The 19,478-nt window shown below is 30.2% G+C and overlaps 5 protein-coding genes across 6 annotated transcripts; 4 read left to right on the top strand and 1 right to left on the bottom strand.

The window, feature by feature from the left end:
* The first annotated feature begins 725 nt into the window (after positions 1–725).
* On the top strand, positions 726–1,833 carry LOC112804779 (GDSL esterase/lipase At5g33370-like). The gene is made up of 2 exons (XM_025847567.2): positions 726–828; positions 1,592–1,833. Exons 1-2 carry the CDS (start codon positions 726–728, stop codon positions 1,831–1,833), a joined length of 345 nt encoding a protein of 114 aa, XP_025703352.2.
* Positions 1,834–6,387: 4,554 nt separating this feature from the next.
* On the top strand, positions 6,388–10,177 carry LOC112804625 (GDSL esterase/lipase At4g16230-like). Its single transcript, XM_025847561.2, has 5 exons — positions 6,388–6,592; positions 7,004–7,149; positions 7,777–8,004; positions 8,800–9,046; positions 9,801–10,177. Exons 1-5 carry the CDS (start codon positions 6,388–6,390, stop codon positions 10,028–10,030), a joined length of 1,056 nt encoding a protein of 351 aa, XP_025703346.1. The 3' UTR covers positions 10,031–10,177.
* Positions 10,178–12,286: 2,109 nt separating this feature from the next.
* Positions 12,287–14,487, top strand: LOC112804468 (uncharacterized). Its single transcript, XM_072219137.1, has 3 exons — positions 12,287–12,785; positions 12,866–13,036; positions 13,160–14,487. The coding sequence occupies exons 1-3, from the start codon at positions 12,287–12,289 to the stop codon at positions 14,485–14,487; spliced, it is 1,998 nt and encodes a 665-aa protein (XP_072075238.1).
* Positions 14,484–15,446, bottom strand: LOC112804310 (serine/threonine-protein phosphatase 7 long form homolog). Its single transcript, XM_025847546.1, has 2 exons — positions 14,716–15,446; positions 14,484–14,622 (listed from the first exon to the last, which is right to left on the bottom strand). Exons 1-2 carry the CDS (start codon positions 15,444–15,446, stop codon positions 14,484–14,486), a joined length of 870 nt encoding a protein of 289 aa, XP_025703331.1.
* Positions 15,447–17,127: 1,681 nt separating this feature from the next.
* Positions 17,128–19,304, top strand: LOC112797007 (F-box protein At2g26160). 2 transcript variants are annotated; one of them, XM_025839729.3, is made up of 3 exons: positions 17,128–17,326; positions 17,406–18,642; positions 18,950–19,304. In XM_025839729.3, exon 2 carries the CDS (start codon positions 17,498–17,500, stop codon positions 18,632–18,634), a length of 1,137 nt encoding a protein of 378 aa, XP_025695514.1. In that variant the 5' UTR covers positions 17,128–17,326; positions 17,406–17,497; the 3' UTR covers positions 18,635–18,642; positions 18,950–19,304. The 2 variants fall into 2 exon arrangements, with proteins under 2 accessions (XP_025695514.1, XP_029153391.1); XM_029297558.2 differs by having other exon boundaries at positions 17,128–18,642.
* Positions 19,305–19,478: the final 174 nt, after the last annotated feature.

Below are 19,478 nucleotides of genomic sequence, written 5' to 3'. Positions count from 1 at the left end.
TTACATAATGAAAAACGTGTATTAAAAAAATAAGAAAAAGTCTAGCAGCCAACAATTTTATTGCATTTTGGCCAGCATGTAACCAGCAGAGAAAGGTGAATCATTGGATAAAATCTCACACCAATCTCACACCATCAAATCATCATTGATGGCTAATTGATGGCTACCAATCACAAATGTTATTGGCCCCTAGCATTGCTCAAAAAATAATTATTCACATGCCTCTTTTAACTAATTTAAATTTAAAAAATAATTTTAGAATATCAATACTTAACTATTATCCAAAATATTAATAACAAAAATAGTACTTTATTTAATTATTTTATATTATCAGATATGCATAATTAAATCTTAAATAATTAGGAAAGATAGATATATCAATTATTAGAATCTTAGTATAATACTTATATTTTGGTATATCTAAATCTAAATTATTGAACTTTAATAATGTACTAAACTTTTAAAAGTAGAAGTTTAGAAGATGTAAATATAATTTACCCTAATTGAAATTTAGAATTAATTAATTAATTAATAATTTATTTATTTATTTTATTTTGCTTGATTGTTATTGATAACAGGAACTAATAAGCCATGGAGCTAGAAAAGTTGGCATAGTGAGTGTTCCTCCAATAGGTTGTGTCCCAATAGTGCGTGGCACTTTTGGTGGAAACTGTTCGGATGGAATAAATGCAATTGCTCAATTGTTCCATTCATCACTGCATGCTATGGTCTCAAAATTAAGAATAGATTGCTCTGATTTGAAGTACTCAATTGCAAATGCTTATGACATTACTAATCTTACAATGATTGATGATCCTGCTCCTATTGGTAAGCTATATAACCTTTTTTTTTTTAATTTAAACAGGGAAAATGATATGCGAAAGTTTTGGATGGGAAATTAAAATAGTTAATTAACTATTAACATTATAAAAAAAATAATCGCATTTTATATCTTTTTAAGTTAAAACTTTCGTGTAGTTATCTTAATGTGAATTGATTTTTAAAAATTATTAAATAATTTGACAAATTTAATTAAATCATCATTGTCTAATGATTCTCAACTAACATAAAAATAATTGTATGTAAATTTTTACCAATTTTTAAACCTTCAAAATGTCGAAATCGATCCTTTGAATTTTTTAAAATTATGCAAATCAATGCTTTCCTCTTTTTAAAATTATTTTCTTTAACCAAAATAAGTAGCATAAATCAAGCATTTCCTTGACATTTTTTTCAATAATAAAAAATTTCGAAAACCCTAAATTTTAATTTAAAAAAATATTATCTTTTAGCAAAATACTGTTCTGTAACAATTATTCCAACCGTTTGTTAAAACTGCCACTAACTATTTTTAGGATATTAGAATTATTTATGTTTCATTACTAACCATTTTGCATCGATTTAAATTAAAACGGCTGCTATTCAATCTCAAACTGTCGTTATTTTTGGAAATTAATTTATCAATTTAAAAATACTTAACAAAATATATATTTTTAAAAAGTGAAGGACTAAATATATAAAGAAAAATATTTTATTTAAGTTTTTATTTGTGCTAATTAAAATGGCTCTCATTATTTTGTTTATGAATTAGGGTTGAATGATGTGAAAACAGCATGCTGTGGAAATGAAACTCTGACATTAACAATACCACCAAGTCCAATTGGAGTGGCATGCAGCCCTCAAGCAAGTGTGTGTGAAAACCGAGATGTGTTCTTGTTTTGGGATCAGTATCATCCAACTGAATATGCTTCTTCCATTGCTGCCCTTGCTTTCTTCACTGCTGGACCTGAATTTGTTTCTCCCTTCAATTTTAGCACACTTGCTCAATTTTAATAATATCCATTGCTTTTAGGTTTAATTATTTTACTCGTCCTTAAAGTTTTATCAAATTTATAATTAGGTCTTAAGATTTTTTTTTAATTGAGTTCATACACTACTTTTAATTTTATAATTAAGTTTTTTCTAATGTAAAATATGTTAAAGTTAACTGAATATTTCTTCGTAAATTAAAGTTATTTATACTTAAAATCTTAATTAGATTTTTGACCGTCTATATTTTGAGAGAAATATTCTATTAATTTTAATATTTTTGATATTAAAAGAACTTAATTACAAAATAAAAAAGTGTAAGGATTCAATTAAAAAATATATATATAAAGACCTAATTAAAAATTTAATAAAATTATAAAGACAAAAAGAATAATTAAATCTTACTTTTAAACTAAATGTCACTTTTAACTTTTTTTATGTTAAAATCAATTAATGTATATATCTAAATACAATAGGTATATTTACTATTTAATAAGGTACATTATTGGATTTTCATATAACAAAAAAAGTTTAAAGTGACATGTTTTTTAAAATGAATAAAGTATAATTAAATCATACATGTACCATATTTTTGTATTTTTCACCGGTTATATTTTAGAAAACTATTATATATTCACATGTTGTACATGTATGTTATATAGTTAATAACATACACTGGATTTTCTCAAAAGAGAGAATCTTTATATCTTATTTAATAATAAATAAACTGCGAATATAATAATATCTCATTATATAAATAATACAAACTACTCTAAATTCTATTATCATCTTATACCAATGCAAAAAATCAATAAAGCAATGGAATTTAAGAGAGACGTTTAGCGACGGTTATTTCAGCGGTTGAATAAAATTGCCGCTATCCATTTAGCCGCGTCTTATTTTCTGGCGTTTTATTAAACCGTCACAAAATATTTTACAACAGTTTAAAACCGTCACTAAACAATTCTAGAAACCGTCGCTAAGTGCCGTTTTTGTTGTAGTTAAGCTTCGTTGACTTCTTGTTGTTATATATATGTATTACATGTAATATTATTGTTGTTATTAAAGACATGAATTGGTGGTGGATATATTTAATCTAATACTCAACTTTTCTAGCTAAATCTATTTCTATATGATTTATATAAAAATTATAATCATTTTCTTGTAATGAATTTAAATTAGTTGAATAATTAATTCATTCATCTAACTAAATAAATGTCAACTTTGTATATGTAATAATCAATTAATTATCGCAAAATTCTTAATAAAACTCTTATGCGTGACAAATTAGTCTTAATAATTTGTCAGGTCAAAAAATAACAAAAAAAAAATTCTTCAATAGAGGAATATACTTCTTTACTTTCTCAGTTCTTAGGTTTGTTCCCTTCTTCCAACCCTTTTCATAAGAAGGATCAAATTAAAACATTTTATTTGAATTTGATACATTATAATAATGTTAGCTAGCTAGGTGTTTAGGTTATGTCAAAATCATGAACATTAACAAAACTTGTTCAGAAAAGAAAAGATACATACTATTTTTCCTAATAAAGATATCAAATTAATTTATGGCTGCTGCTAGGGTAGTATGATTTTACACAAACTAAATAATTAAATATATGTGGTGTGTGTTCTTAATATAGGATACCATAAAAAATGGAGTTCAACTACTGTTAACTTTTCCTAAGGTAGCTATTCTAATTATGGGCCCTATGTCCAAATTAAATCATCTAATTAACAACTACATACCTTGTTTTTCTTTATGTCCAAATCTGATCTATAAACCAAACAATTAATTTAATGGATCAACATGATCATATACATATAAGTCAATCACTTAGCCCGAAATTTTTAACGTATCTTCCTCATGTTTTCTTTTAAATTTCTTAAAAAAATAAGTGATAGCTTACTTTGATTAAAAAAAGAATACAATAAATCCATAATTATATATTCTACTATTATAAATATTATTTGTTAAAGATATAATTATTCATGTGTCTCCTTTTATCTATTTAAATTAAAAAAAAATTTGTAACATGTGATATGAAAATTTATATATATGACCAAAATGTCTAAAATTCATCCTTATATATATACATTGATTATACCCGAAGTTTGATGGTTGATTTTATTTAACAAATATTATTGTTAGGATTCCATGAGGTTAACATCCCAATTTATACAGAGGTCAAACAAATTATTTATCGGTGAATATTAATAAACTTTTTAAAAATTTTATTTTTAATTTATAATAATATCCAAATAAACATTTGAAATCACACCCCATAAAAACTATATTGTTAGTTCTCCAAATTTTCTCATATATATAATCCGTGTAATAAATAGATGGGTTACATTTTATTTGAAATATTGCACGTCGCAATAACTTTTGTAACCAAATAAAGTCCTCTGTCCCAGGCCAGCTTGATTAACTTAAACCTCCTCCTCAAATTGTAATTACCTTCTAATAATTACACAAACAAAATACCAAACACCGTACCATGCATTCGACATAATATTAATAATCAAACAAATACATGCATCCATATTGGCATTATTATAAGCTTATATTTCGGCACTTATTTGAATACCTAATAATTTTTACCGTAATATTAGAGAGACAAAAATAACAGTAAGAATTTGTCTTATTTAAAATTCATTAATTATTATAAAATAAATTTTGATTAATTTTAACTAAATCTTTTTTGTTATCAAATATTTCCGTAATTTTTACAAAGTCGGCCATGTTTGATGTGTTTATTATTTTCCACATAAGAAAAGTTTAGTAACCAAACTTAGAGAACAAAATCAGCCAAAACTTTCTATTCTTAACTTTATTTAATTAGATGAACAAAATTTTCCTTAATTATTATGCTCTTACGCGCCTACTGTTTTTAATTATTGCAATATTTATTGTATCAAACATTAATTGTATATATTAAATAGTATATTATAAATACATACCTTATCAATTTACATTCTTATTAAATGAATATACATAATTTATATTTATGGTTTTTAATTTATATTATAATAACAAAAACACATTTTTTATTTATTACATAACATCTATAGATTTATATACATAATTTTATTATTAATATACTTTTATAATTAATATAATACAATTTAAACTATATTTTATTATATATTTCAAATTATTTCATATATGCACTAATAAATTATTATTCAAAATGTTTTAATTTTTTTTGAAGATATTATACATTTAAATTAACATATAATTTTTTAAATTATTGATAATTTAAAAAATTGTTTCATATTTTTCAAAGTGAAATAATTTATTTTGATTTACATATATTTTCAAATTTTATTATAATTAGATTTGAAAAAAGAATATCAAATACTTAAATTAATTTATTCAATTAGCAAATTTATTCATAATATCCATAAGTTCATACACATAACATCCAAAATTTTATATTAATAACATCCATAATTTTATATTAATAATATCCAAAATGTCATATTAATAACATCCATAATTTTATACTCATAATATTCATAATTTCATATATATTACTAAATTTTAAACTATGTGTCTTGTTATATATTTCAAATTATTTTATATGTACACTAAAGAGTCATAATTTTAATATTTTTTATTTACTATTTATAATTCTTATTTATTAATTTTAAGTTAATAATTATTTTTAAAATTTTATTTCTTAATTTTTGTTTATATTTTATATTTTATTTTTTATTTTATAATAGTCTATATGTAAAATATGAGTTGTATAATAGAAGTTGTTAAAGTCTCTAATTTAATATCTATATTTTTATACGTATAATATTTATATTTTATATACATAATATTTATAATCAATAAATTGGTACTAATTTATTATTATTTATTATTTTATTTTAAAGGTCATAAACCAATAATTTTGGATGTTTATAATTTTCAATAAATAGAAATCGATCAAATTTAAGATTTTTTTATTTTTTTTAAATGTGTTGAGGTTATTTGAGATTTTTTAAAAATTAAAAATATAAGAATTTAAAATTTTTATTTGGGAGAAAAAATTATAGAATTAATGAATTATAAATGTATATAGTAATAATGAGAGAGAAATTTTTGAAATTTGATTCACATTAAATTTAGAATTAACTTTTAGTATAATTAAATGAAGAAAAAAATTAATTATAAAAAAAATTAATTATGTCAATTAAATTAAGAGAGTAATTTACACTCTCTTATAAATACAAATATTATTAATTATATATCTTTATTTATTATCTATAATATTTTGACTATCGTAGCATTACTCTTTTCATAATTCTATAATAATTAATAATTACATTGTTTCCTTTGACAATGACCCCGTATTATATAATTAATATGAGATGTATATATAACATGCTAATGTTTATAGATATAAGATCATGAGTTTTGTATAGATATATCATTATCAACTACTCTTGTGTTTGAGAGTCTCTGATCTCATCATTCACAAGAGTCTTTAAGGGAAAATTAAAGAGAGAAATAATATGGCACCATTATTTGAAGGAAAGAAATGTTCTATTTTCACAAATTTGTTCTTTCTTCTATTCTCTATATCCATGCTAGTAGTAGCTTATGGGAATAATAATAATAATGTGAAGAAACCAACATTATTCATATTTGGAGATTCAACTTTTGATGTTGGAACCAACAATTTTCTAAAAAGTATAGCAAAGGCTAACATCCTCTACAATGGGATTGATTTCCTTCATTCAATTCCCACTGGAAGGTTCAGCAATGGCTATAACACTGCTGACCAAATTGGTAATATAGAGAAATTTACGAGGGCTAGAAATTTTTAGTATTTTTTGTTATTATTTGATTAATATAAACAAATAAATTTTATTAATTCATGAGTACAAATTTTGAAAAATATTAGTATAAACTGTATTAATTTATGTGTGTAAATTCTGATAAATTTAGGTACAAATTATATATTTTTTATGTGCAAAACCCTTATAAATATGGTTGCAAATTATTATTGACTAAGTGCTAGCAAAAATGATAATATTTACTGGTTATGTAACATTGTTCGATAATATAATAATAAATTCAATTTTTTGATATATGACTTTATTATATATTATTGAATTGGAAATGTTTTCTTTTTCTTTTGAAAAAATATTTAATTTATTTACTTTTTTTTTTGTGTTGATTATATATATGATTGAGTAGCGAGGCAATTTGGTTATATGGAAAGTCCACCACCATTTTTGGTTTTGGCTAAGCATCCATACAGTTTCAAGAGGAACATACTTGGTGGTGCAAATTTTGCCTCAGCAGGTTCTGGAATTCTTAGAGAAACAGGCAAGAAGCAATGGGTAAGTTTGTTTTAGTAATTAATTAATCAGTAATCTTAGAAAAACAACAAAAAATAGACAAAATTTACTTTTTTATTAATATTAATTAATTTTAACAATAATTAATAAATATTAAATAAGATAAATTTTGACTATTTTACTAATTTTTTTTGTTACTAAACATTTTTGTTAATTAATTAACATATTTATTTACCTTCCTTAATAACACATTAATAAGCTAGTTTAGAGTCGGCAGCTGGAACGAAAAAATAAAAAGCAAAAGAGCTGCTCTAATTTAGTTTTTAATTTTTGTAATGCAATTATGTTGTAATTTTTAATAGTCTTGTATATTTTTACTTGGCTTTTCAATCAAGTCCATATAATTTAAACGTTCTTATTCAAACTTCATTCATGTATAAATATATTTTAACTAAATTCCTTTTGTTTAAAAATTTTATAAAAAAAATTGATTACAAAATTTTAAAGTACAAGAACTTAATTAAAAAAATGTTTGCATGGTAATAAAGTAAACTGTAGAGACTAAATTTAAAATTATTATAAAATAAAAAATATAAAAATTTGATTACAAAATTCTAAATTATATTTTTTTATATTAAATACGAATTGACTTTTTTTTTTTCTTTGTAGGGAGAGGTGACATTCCTTGAGGAACAGGTTCAACAATTTAAATTTGTGCGTGAGAAAATCAATGAGAAATTGGGAGAAGAAAAAGCTTGTAGATTTGTTTCAAATGCTTTGTTTCTAATTAGCATTGGAAGCAATGATCTCTTTGATTTTGCACGTAATGAAACTTCCATTCGCAACCCACAACAATATTTGGCTTCTCTTCAAGCCACCTACTTCATCCATATAAAGGTATCCTAATTACTTTTTTTTTTAAACAACTATTATTGCATCATACACATTATTTTACTACTTAATTACGTACTATTAGACTTTATATATGTATCTCAATTTAAATATATAAATAATTTTGGTATTTTAAGGACTCATATTCTTAATTAATATCTATTTTGTTTATGCTAAAAATTGAAAGAATTTTCATGTTGGTTCACTACCAAAAGAATTAAAATAAAAATACCACATATAAGAGAAATTTCTTTTTTGAGCATTTCAAGCAAGGAAATTTTCAACACCTGAAAAATAAATTGCACTAATTTAAAGAAAGTAAAAAAAAGAATTCAGAAACCAACTTTTCTCGATTATCATTCAATTAATTTTGTACTTTCTCTTGTCTTTTAAAAAGTTATAGCTAATTTTTTACAATTTCTCGTATGAAAATATTTTCATGTAAAAATAATAGTTCAACAATACTAAAAAATAATAAATTATGGATGAATTTATCAATTAATTTTTGTTTTTTCATCTGTCGCAAAATCCATCAATATTTTTGAGAAATAATATCTGTCGATAATATATAATTTTCTAGTAATAAGATATTTACACGTATTATATTAAGCAGTTTAGTCGAACATATATATCAAATTAATTAACAGTTTTTTATTATCATTTTTTTCTGAACACATCTTCAAACGAGTAATCATGTTAATATTTTATTTGTGAATTATATATGCAGACTTTTAGTTAATGTGTGGTGATTTTTAACATAATATGAAAGACATCATTGTTTATTATTGATGTGAATTGCAGAATATATATTTATTAGGAGCTAGAAAATTTGGGATACTAAGTATTCCACCCATTGGATGTTGTCCGGCTGTTACTTCTCAGAATAAAGGAAACTGTTTGAAACCGCTCAATGATTTAGCAACTGCTTTCTATTCCGCCACTAATACTCTTCTTCAACAATTGAGTTCTGAATTGTTAGGGTTTAAGTATTCACTTGGCAACACTTTTCTAATGACCAAAACCTTGCTAGACACACCATCCACTTTCGGTAAGAATTATTGTATGTATGTTTCTTCTGTTTCATTTTATCTATCTCTGCCATTGGTCAAGAATATATTAGCAGAGAATAAAAGAAAAAAAAAACTATAGAACATTCAATATTTATTACAAATTATGTAAATTTCTAAGATATTGTTTTTGAGGAGATTAATAATTCTTATTTTTAACCAAAAATAAAATAATTATATAATAAAAAAAATTGATGTATCTCATAGAATAAATAGTTATTAGGAGCTATTTTGTCATTTTTATTTTGTTAGAGGTTAGGTCACGTGGTCTTTCTTAAATGAATTAGGATTAGATTAGGTAATTCCTTCAAAAAATAATATACCTCTAAATTTAATATTAGTAATGAATTCTCTCCTATAAAAATTTTACATGATTCTATCATATATTATATAATTTTATCAGTATAAAAAGTAAAAATCAATACTATGTGAAATTTTTATATGAAAAGATTGAGTAGCTATATAGAAATTGTGTCTTATTACATACTATATATACTATAACATGTCTAAATTCTATTATTTTATTCATTCATTAAATATTTATTAGTAACAAATATGAAATTAGCTAAGATGATAAATATTTTATATTATACTTAAGAGTTCTTGAATTCAAATATTGTAAAGATTATATTAGGGCTAAAAATGTATGTACTAAACTCCTTTTCATCCCATTATATATAGTAGATACCAATCATTAACCTTTTTTTTTTTTTGTTTTGGGAAATTTATTTGTAGGGTTGAAGGAGACAAAATCAGCATGTTGTGGAATTGGATACTTGAATGGGCAAGGTCCATGCAACAAAACAGCTGGTGCCAATCTATGTTTTGATAGAAAGGATCACTTGTTTTGGGATTGGTTTCATCCAAGTGAGAGAGCTTCTCAATTGGCTGCACAAACACTTGTTCATGGAAAGTCAAAAGACTTTGTGACTCCAATTAATTTGAGCCAATTAGCTAGGGCTTAATTATTCATGTCACAACACAGTATAAAAAATACGCTAAAAACTATCGAAATTACTGTTAAATTTTACGTTGTCAAATTTTGCGACAGTTAACAATGTCGTTCTATCGGACTATAAGCGTTACTGTCAAATTAATCCGTCGCAAGGCATCTAATAATAATGGATGCTGCTCATGTGTTCTTTTATTTTCCAATGCATACATGTTGGGAATAATTCAATGATAGATTGTCACATTTAATTTGTCACTCTAATAAGAGTTGCCGAGAGTTCACTTTTGTTATAAAAATGTGGTGTAACCATTTAATACAATATTTCAATATATATATGCTTCTCAAGTGAGAGAATGTCATTTATATAATATATAGTCTGCATTTACCTTAATTTTAAACAAGTGAGGGTTCTTTAATATACCTATATTTTTCTGTAAAGGGTTTTGCTAATTATTAACTAAAAAAATATTATTACAATTTCCGAAACAATAAACTTATTACTAACTATATATATTTGAAAATTTCAACACATCTAACCAATTAAAATATTGAAATTATAATTTTTTAAAACCTTTTTTTTGGTAAAGTACCTTTTTAAAACCTTAATAAGTGATTATAAGTTACTCATTAACATAATCCTCTTATTTTTTTTGGTTTACCCAAACAGTATCCCCCAACCCGACAGGTTAAGAACTAATCCGTCGCGGATCTGAGCTCCATTTAAAGGTCTGTCACTGGCCAATGAGTTGCTGCATGCACAAGGTAGGGTTCGAACTCCGAACACTTACTTAAGTGGACGAGTGAGCTGATTACTCGACCAACTCAAGTTGGTTACATAATCCTCTTATAATTAGTATCATATATCAGTTTTTATATTAATAATTTTTGTACACAGCATCAGTTTTTTGGGCTGGATACATAGATTCTTCTTGGTCTTTTGGGCTGTGGCCCATATTCATTTCTATGGCCTTCGAAAAGCACTATTTTTATAATGTCCAAAAATACAGCACTACTTTTAATTTTTTATAGGTGCATTTTATGATAATCGGAAAAAAAATTAAATATTTATTTAAGAAAATGTGTCATTTAATTTTTATTAAGCTTTAAAATAAATTTATACACTTCTCTTCGTTTTCTTTAAACAAAAATATCTTCATTATAAAATTATTTTTTATTTTCTAATACTGTCATGTAACTTTTTTTCAGACCAAAATATTTTTTTTTTTACTTTGCTTTCAAAAGAGTTTTATCATGTAAAAATTTTTCATCCAAAAGAAAAAATCTAAAAATACTAGTCTATAGTATAACAAATAAAATAAAATCTAAAACCGAAAGGAAGAATTTTAATATCAAATTGAGTGTTAAGTTAGTTGAAACGAATAAGATATTAAGATGATCAAAAAATATATTTTATTTGTAAAATGACTTGTTACATTAGTATTAGGCATTATGCATCAGTGGCACATTAATTAAGTTAAATTAGTCAGTTAATCATAATTGTATTAGCCAATTAGCTTTAGTCAATTGACTAAATCACACCATATATATATATGATTTCATAATAAAAGATTCATAAATCAAAATTATTTTTTACATTATTTTGTGTTCATCTAACATAGTATCAGAAGATATATTTTTTTTTTGCATCTTTTTGATATATTTTCTCCTTGCATCTTTTTTTTCATAGTTTTCTTTCGTAATTTTTTGGCTGATTAATTTAAATATGGAAAACATGTGGGTGATTTGGGAGAATATGGAGCAACTGTGTGTATTACACAGAGATGGATGTTGGCAGATGACATGCACAGCACGCAGGGGGCGTGGTGCATACATCACGTGGGAGCGTGGAAGTTAGGTGGCAAGCTGTGGTTGAGCCACCTAGGCAGCACGCAGGGGGCGTGCTTAGTCAGCACGCAGGGGGCGTGCTGACGTGGCGAAATCTGATTGGCCCGTGACTGCACCACGTGGGGGGCGTGCTGCGTCAGCACGCCGGTGGCGTGCTGACGTGGCGAAACGTGATTGGTCCAAGTGTGAACCACGTGGGGGGCGTGGTAAGTTCACCGCTCTATATAAGGTAGAGCTCGATAGTGTTTTCCATACTGAGTGAGTGAGAGTTGAGTGTGTTGTGAGGATTCTTTGATGCTGTAGTTGGTGTAATGGAGGACACCGCAAATTTGGTGGTGTATCGTAATGGTGAGATAATACGTAATACCATGAGGGAGTGAGGTTTGTGTCACAAAATTCGTTTTCGTTTGTGGTTCCATACACGATGACGTTAATGGAGCTGCAGAACGGCCTATGTCAAAGCATGGAGAATGGTACGTTAATGAGAGTGAGCAGAATTCTGTACCGAAATCCGGTTGTGGTTTTTGGTGGCCTAATACAGTTTGATACCATTCCGATCACGGATGAAGCGAGTATGCAGAATATGTTTCAAATTCACCGGCAGACTTATATGAGACACCCACAGATTGAGTTGTACGTTGAGTTTGAAGCTGAGGAGGCAGTAGCGGTCCAAAATGATATAGATGTAAATGATGATATAGCTGCAGTGTACGAAGGTATGAATAGTGACAGCGAAGAGGACTTCGAAGCCACTTATGAAGCCGGCGATGAAGATGAGGATGGTGATGTGGGAGTTGAGGCAGCAGTGGAGAATGTAGTGGTTCGTCCCTCGAGCAGTCAACCGATGGGCGTTCCACCTTTTATGTGTGAGTTGGATCTCGACGCGATGCATGCCCCCGAGTTTCCGGAATATGCAAACAGAGGTACGTGTTGACTAAATAAGAAGTTTTTGTTACTTTATACCTTGGAGTGTGCAATAAACGATGATTTCGGCTTTCTGTAGGTATTCCTGATCTTGAGGACGGAGAGTTCCGAATTGGAATGGAATACAGCTCTAGAAAGTCGGTCGTTGCAGCAATTAGAAGTTTCACTATATCTAGAGGAGTTGACTATGATGTGTTTGAGTCTGAGCCACAGACGTTCTATGCAAAATGCAAGATGTACGGGCGTGGATGTGACTGGCTTATCTGAGCCAGCTTGATACGGAGAAAAGGTTGTTGGGAGATACGCAGATACAATGGTAGGCACACGTGCACCATTGGAACGATTTCACAAGATCATTCCAAGTTGGACTCAGATACAGTTGCTGAGGCTATAAGGCCGTTGGTCGAGACGGACCCGTCCATCAAGGTGAAATCTATAATTGCGGAAGTCCAGTCAAGGTTCAACTATACCATCAGTTATCGAAAGGCTTGGTTGGCAAAGCAGAAGTCAGTTGCCATCATTTTCGGTGATTGGGAGGAATCTTACCAAGCATTGCCGTGGTGGCTCTCGGTCATGGTGCAGAAGATTCCTGGTTCAGTTGTCCAAATAGAAACACGACCACTCTACAACGGGAACGAGGAGGCACAAGGTGTAAAAATACTTCATCGTGTATTTTGGAGTTTCAATCCATGCATTAGGGCATTCAGGCATTGCAAGCCCCTGGTTCAGGTTGACGGCACACACCTATACGGAAAATACAAAGGTACACTTCTAGTCGCTGTTGCACAAGATGGGAACCAGAACATTGTGCCTATCGCCTTTGCCTTGGTGGAAGGTGAGACAGCTGATGCGTGGCACTTCTTTCTCAGGAATCTGCGAACGTATGTTGTTAGAAAAGACGGTGTGGGTATGATCTCAGACCGGCATGAGTCAATACGGGCAGCAGTTAATCGTTCCGGTGGTGACTGGCAACCTCCAAGAGCATGGTGGATGTTTTGTATAAGACACATCGGCAGTAACTTCTTAAGGGCATTCAAAGTCCCTCACTTGCAGAAGCTTGTTGTCAATATAGGGTATTCAAGAACGGTGGAGGAGTACAATATCAACTATAAGAGGTTGGAAGAGCGAGGCGAGGCATATGCCAGGTGGTGCGATGCCATCGGACTCAGACATTGGGTATTGGCATTCGACGAGGGACATCGATGGGGCCATATGACAACAAACCTTGTGGAGTGTATTAACTCAGTGTTGAAGGGTGCCCGTAATCTACCTGTGTTGGCGCTGGTCCGAGCAACATATTATAGGTTAAATGAACTCTTTACGCGGAAGAGTGCGGAGTCTCACGAACGCAAGCGTGTTGGATTTACGTACTCCGCATTTGCGCAACAGCGGATAGAAGCAAGTATGCAACAGGCTGGGAACATAGTTGTGCACCGCTTTGATAGAAGAAATGAGGTGTTTGAGGTGCGCGAAATGACTACTGGAAAGGTGTTAGTTGTTGATCTAGCGCGACGGACGTGTGACTGTGGGCACTTTCAGGTTGAACGAATACCATGTCGCCATGTTATTGCTTGCTGTGCTAACCAGCGTCTTGATTGGCAGTTGTATGTGCATGATGTGTACAAGATGACGGAAGTTCGTAAGGTTTATAGGTTTGATACGGCCGCCACTCAAACTGCCACAGTATTATTGGCATATTAGAACCCTAACAATAATGGATTGAAAAACGGAACAGCTAAAATATAACTATTTACCTCTTCCATGTAGTCTATGTCATGCCTGAATGTCTCTACGGTCTTGGATAACCACGCTGTAGTCCGTTCCGAATGACTCCACCTGACACATTATTAATCGAAAAAATTTAAATAAAACAGCATATGTCAAACATGCATCATGAATATAACACAAGACTAAAATAAGACTTATTACCTCCTGGCAACTGGTATCTCGGCGGGTGGAAGGGTTTGTCTCGGTACGGAAGCAAGACACGGCATTCGCTCCCATGCCCAAACAAACAATAGATTCAGAGGGCCATCCATCTCCTTAGTATCATATCGTGATGCACGGCATAGTGCTCTGTAAAGATGAGCGAGACAAGCTGACCCCCAACTGTAAGTATGGATCTGCTCGAAATCGCGAAGCAATGGTAAATACTTCGCATGGGCATATGCGGTCGACTTGTCCGTGAATAGGGTCGACCCTAACAAACAGAATATATGACATCTGACGTATCTCCTGATGGACTCCTCAGTATTCAACGGCTCTGCATCTCTAATACGTCGAACCCAAGCCAACTTTATATAGGACTTCGCATTATGACTGACTGATGGCTCACGACCGAATATTGCTATGCCCTGATTTTGAACAAACTCGCTGCTACTATCTGTCCATCCACTGACAGGCTCTCCATCAATGGGTAGCCCGAATATATGAGCAACGTCCTCTAATGTCACTGTAACCTCACCGATTGGCAATACAAAGCTATGGGTTTCAGGCCTCCACCTTTCAACCAGAGCAGCTAACATGGGGTGAAATCCTCTTATGACTCCAATTCTGGAGACGTGGTAGAATCCCGTGGCGCGTAAGTGGTTCTCCACAATCGGATTCCACGTCTGTGGTGGATCCAGTTTACGCACCAACAAATTCCTATTAGGCTGCATTAACAAAATTACATGTTACATTAATTAAATAATAATCCTTATAATATTATAATAATATATATTATACGGTAACAATAATATAATAATATATATATGTATTCTACATAATATAATAATATATATTATAAAAAAATAATAATATTATAAATAACATAATAATATTATAAATAATATAATAATACAATAATATTATAAATAATATTCTAATCATATAATAATATTATAAATAATATAATAATAAATATATATATTATACTATACGATAATAATTCATACTGTTATAATATATTATTATTTTTTATACATTTTACATATTTAATTTATTATAATATTTACTTACTAAATTTTTTAATAACAATACAGTATAATATAATTTACTTACTAAATATATTATTATTATTATTATTATTATTATTATTATTATTATTATTTTATAAAAAATATTATTATATTCTTAAAATATTTAAAAATATACAAAATAATATTCTCAACACCAAAATATATATATGTATCATAAAAAAAATACATAAAAAATAAAATAATTTAAATACATAAAAAAAATTTATTTACTTACATAAATAGAATGATCCAGAAAGTTGATAATATGTTCTTCAGGCGCTAGATAATTACGTACCATTTTTTTTTAATCCTTCAAACTAATATTCTTTTTATCTCCACATATAAACTTAACTCACCACTATTCACTACTACTTACTACCCTCCTCACTAATATTACCCAACTCACTTCTTTCTCTCCTTCTCCCGTGTATCTCTTTTCTTTCAGCTATATTTCATGAATGGGAGGAGAAGAAGCTCAACTGCATGCATATATATATACATGGAGCAACTATTGCGCTGCTTCCCGGGGTGGGGGGCTGTCTCCTGCATGCAGGCAGGACTGCAACACGCCCCCCGCGTGGTGCTGCATCGGGACTCCGTGCAACGCTGCAACCCTGACGTACCACGCCCCTGGCGTGATGACTCACCACGCCCCTGGCGTGCTGCCATCTTAGCCACCACGCCCCCGGCGTGCTGCCACTCTGCCTATCCACCTCAGCCACCACGCCCCTGGCGTGTTGCAACGTGGCACTCCTGTTCAGCCACCACGCCCCCGGCGTGCTGCCAAGTGTTTCTCCCGCTCAGCCACCACGCCCCCGGCGTGTTGAGGGTGAGCTCCACCCTTCGGTAATTCTCCTCCTTGGCCAATATCCGGCCAATTCACCAACACTTCCTCCATATAGAAAATAATTTCCGTAATTTTTTTCTTAGTTCTTTTTCTTTGTTTTCGTTAGAAATAAGCAATCCCGATCACGAACTCTGAGAAACTATCCAGAATTGTTTTTGTCTTCGAAGATCCATAACGAACTCAGTTTTTTCATTGGCCTCTTCCACTATTTTAGATCCGCTTTTTCTTTTTTTTCTGATCAACCTGGTTTGATACTCGTCACTCAGCATATATAGTTAGGATAAAATATATTTTGTATTCACAAAAATATATAGGAAAAAGTATTTTTAAAATTTTCAAAATAATTTTAAAGATTTTAATGTTAGATCTAAACTTATAAAATGTGAATATTCTATTGACCTTGCACTCTAATTTTTTTAAATTGTGAAATAAATAATTTTTTATGCCATAGAATATATGACCACTTAATAATAATAATAATAAAAATAATAAAAAATATATATTTCTTTTACGGATTATCTTAATGTTATCAGAAAAGGAGACTAAGAAGTCAACTGTTGTTCCTCCTTGAAGAAAACCATAAGTCTTACATGGCATCTTCAGCATAAGATTCACGATGTTGAATTTGAAATCTCTGAAGTATTCTCCACGTTTCTCTGTTGTTGGTTCCTCACTCCTTCTTCTGAACTCACAGGTACCTTCTTCTTCTTCTTATTCAGTCTTCATCATTCAACACTAATAAAAGCACCCACCACCCATTTGATGAAAGTCAGGAACCAAACCAAAAAGCATAAGAAGCATAGAGTCTTCAAACTTCGAAGTCAAGAACAAACATAGCAGAATAGGTGTTTTGGAGTTTGAATCTATGGATCGTGAGAAGGTAGATTGGTCTGAACTCCCCATAGAGCTATGGCCCAAGATTGGAAAGTGTCTAGAGAATCACATAGATGTTCTAAGATTCAGAAGTGTTTGTGAAACTTGGAGATCTTCCATCCCTTCTTCTCATCCAAATTCTCCATCTTTTCCAATGAAAATCCCTCACCCCATCAATTCCTCCATTAAAGCAAGCCTTACCCAAGCTACCCTTTATCTTATTGAGTCAACTGATGCAAGCTTTGGCTCCAAGTTGGATCCTTTGGCACCTTCTTCTTCCAAAGGGTGGTTGATCAAGGTTGAAGAAGGTCCAAAGGGTGTTTCTTTGAGGCTGGTTAGCCCAATATCTGGCCGGAAAATCTTTCATCCTTCTGAAGATTCTCCAATGATTTGGAACCTTTTGAACTATAGAGTCATTGAATTATGCAAATCCTACACCCTTCAGAACACTGGCAGGTTCTCTGCTTCTGTGAGCAAGGTTGTTTTCTTTCCAAACTCTTCTTGGGTTGGTGTTGAAGATTCGGTTGCTTGTTGTGTGTTTTTAGAGGGAAGATTGGGGATAATGAAACATGGTGATGAGAAATGGGCACTAGTGGATGACAAGAATTTCTATTATGATGATGTTATTGTGCATAGGGGACAGTTCTATGTCACTGATAAGTGGGGCACTATCTCATGGGTAGATACAAATTCCTTGAAATTGATTCAGTTCACACCTCCCTTGTGTGGTTTTGGTAACAAGAAACATTTGGTCGAATCATGCGGGAGTCTCTATGTTGTTGATAGGTACTATGAAACTGAGCCAAGGAGGAGAAACTACTTCGGCCGCCAGGAAAACCGAGATGCTGCCGTGGAATGTTTCAAGGTTTATAAGTTGGATGAAGATTGGGGAACTTGGGTTGATGTGAAAAAATTGGGAGATAGAGCCTTCATTTTGGGTAGAAATTGTAATTTCTCTGTTTCAGCTAAAGAACTCACTGGATATCAAGGGAACTGCATTTACTTCACTGATATGTTTGATTTAAGGATGTACAGCTTGGATGATCATAGCATTGTTACCATTGACTTTGATCCAAGTATTGAGAAGAATATGATGCCTCAAACCGCTTGGCTAGGTCACACTATTTGAGTTTAAAGGTATACTATTTTCTTGGCCATACTGCATATGTAGCACAACTTGATGTTACTATATATTTTGCAACTTATGTAAAGAATGCTATCACTAGTTGTGTCTTTGATAACCATGATAGTCCATCAGACCAGATATATGCTTGTCTCAGTAGTGTGATTGATTCTTAACTATGTGATGTTTATAGAACTATTCAATCAAATTGTTGAGAATGCTTAATTTATTTATGGCAATTGAATATTGTAGTGCTCCAAAAACACTATGAATACTTATTATTGCTCACTTCACTGATGTGTATTTGTGTCTTCTCAACAGCTAAAAGCATATACATGAAGGAAGAAGAACCTCTCTGGAGAAGTTCATGGTGAAGAGGCATACTATTGCTGATCTTAATTTATGGAAGCCACTTTTGCTTGCTATGTAATTATTGGTTCATTTGCTACTTGAGTGTCACACTAGGATTCTTTTGGTTCTCCAAGATATTCTCATTCCACCTTTGTATTATATATATATAGGCTATAGCAACAACTTTGTATCATAACAAAAATCAAGATCTATGTTGCGCTTCCATTAGTATATAATGAGATTGGGTTGTGTACTTGAAGATTGATTTGGTAATAATATGATAGAAACCAAGGGGAATTGGGACTTCTATCTCTTTTTTTTATGACATAGTTGCTTGTTCATTCATTTCCAAGCTTATCTAAATGCTTAATAGTTATTTTGAATATATTGATCATTACTTTCGTTTTTCCGATCACATGGAGAGAACAAAAGAAACATTTTGTTCTTTCTTCAGCAAGATCTGATCTCTAAAAGACCTCTCAATAGGATTTGAATCGAA

The sequence above is a fragment of the Arachis hypogaea genome, chromosome 1 (genome assembly GCF_003086295.3).
Source record: "Arachis hypogaea cultivar Tifrunner chromosome 1, arahy.Tifrunner.gnm2.J5K5, whole genome shotgun sequence".
NCBI lineage: Eukaryota > Viridiplantae > Streptophyta > Magnoliopsida > Fabales > Fabaceae > Arachis > Arachis hypogaea.
Note: the sequence above shows the minus strand (reverse complement) of the source record. Positions and strands in the feature narration are given on the sequence as shown.

Bases quoted from the DNA above. Each gene is read 5' to 3' on its own strand.
- LOC112804779 (XM_025847567.2), top strand. From the start codon at position 726: ATGGTCTCAAAATTAAGAATAGATTGCTCTGATTTGAAGTACTCAATT. The intron at 829-1,591 runs GTAAGCTATATA...TTTATGAATTAG, and splicing joins TGATGATCCTGCTCCTATTG to GGTTGAATGATGTGAAAACA.
- LOC112804625 (XM_025847561.2), top strand. From the start codon at position 6,388: ATGCTAGTAGTAGCTTATGGGAATAATAATAATAATGTGAAGAAACCA. The intron at 7,150-7,776 runs GTAAGTTTGTTT...TTTTCTTTGTAG, and splicing joins AAACAGGCAAGAAGCAATGG to GGAGAGGTGACATTCCTTGA. The intron at 8,005-8,799 runs GTATCCTAATTA...TGTGAATTGCAG, and splicing joins CCTACTTCATCCATATAAAG to AATATATATTTATTAGGAGC.
- LOC112804468 (XM_072219137.1), top strand. From the start codon at position 12,287: ATGACGTTAATGGAGCTGCAGAACGGCCTATGTCAAAGCATGGAGAAT. The intron at 12,786-12,865 runs GTACGTGTTGAC...GGCTTTCTGTAG, and splicing joins TCCGGAATATGCAAACAGAG to GTATTCCTGATCTTGAGGAC. The intron at 13,037-13,159 runs GTGACTGGCTTA...AGTTGGACTCAG, and splicing joins CAAGATGTACGGGCGTGGAT to ATACAGTTGCTGAGGCTATA.
- LOC112804310 (XM_025847546.1), bottom strand. From the start codon at position 15,446: ATGCAGCCTAATAGGAATTTGTTGGTGCGTAAACTGGATCCACCACAG. The intron at 14,623-14,715 runs GTAATAAGTCTT...ATAATGTGTCAG, and splicing joins GAGATACCAGTTGCCAGGAG to GTGGAGTCATTCGGAACGGA.
- LOC112797007 (XM_025839729.3), top strand. From the start codon at position 17,498: ATGGATCGTGAGAAGGTAGATTGGTCTGAACTCCCCATAGAGCTATGG.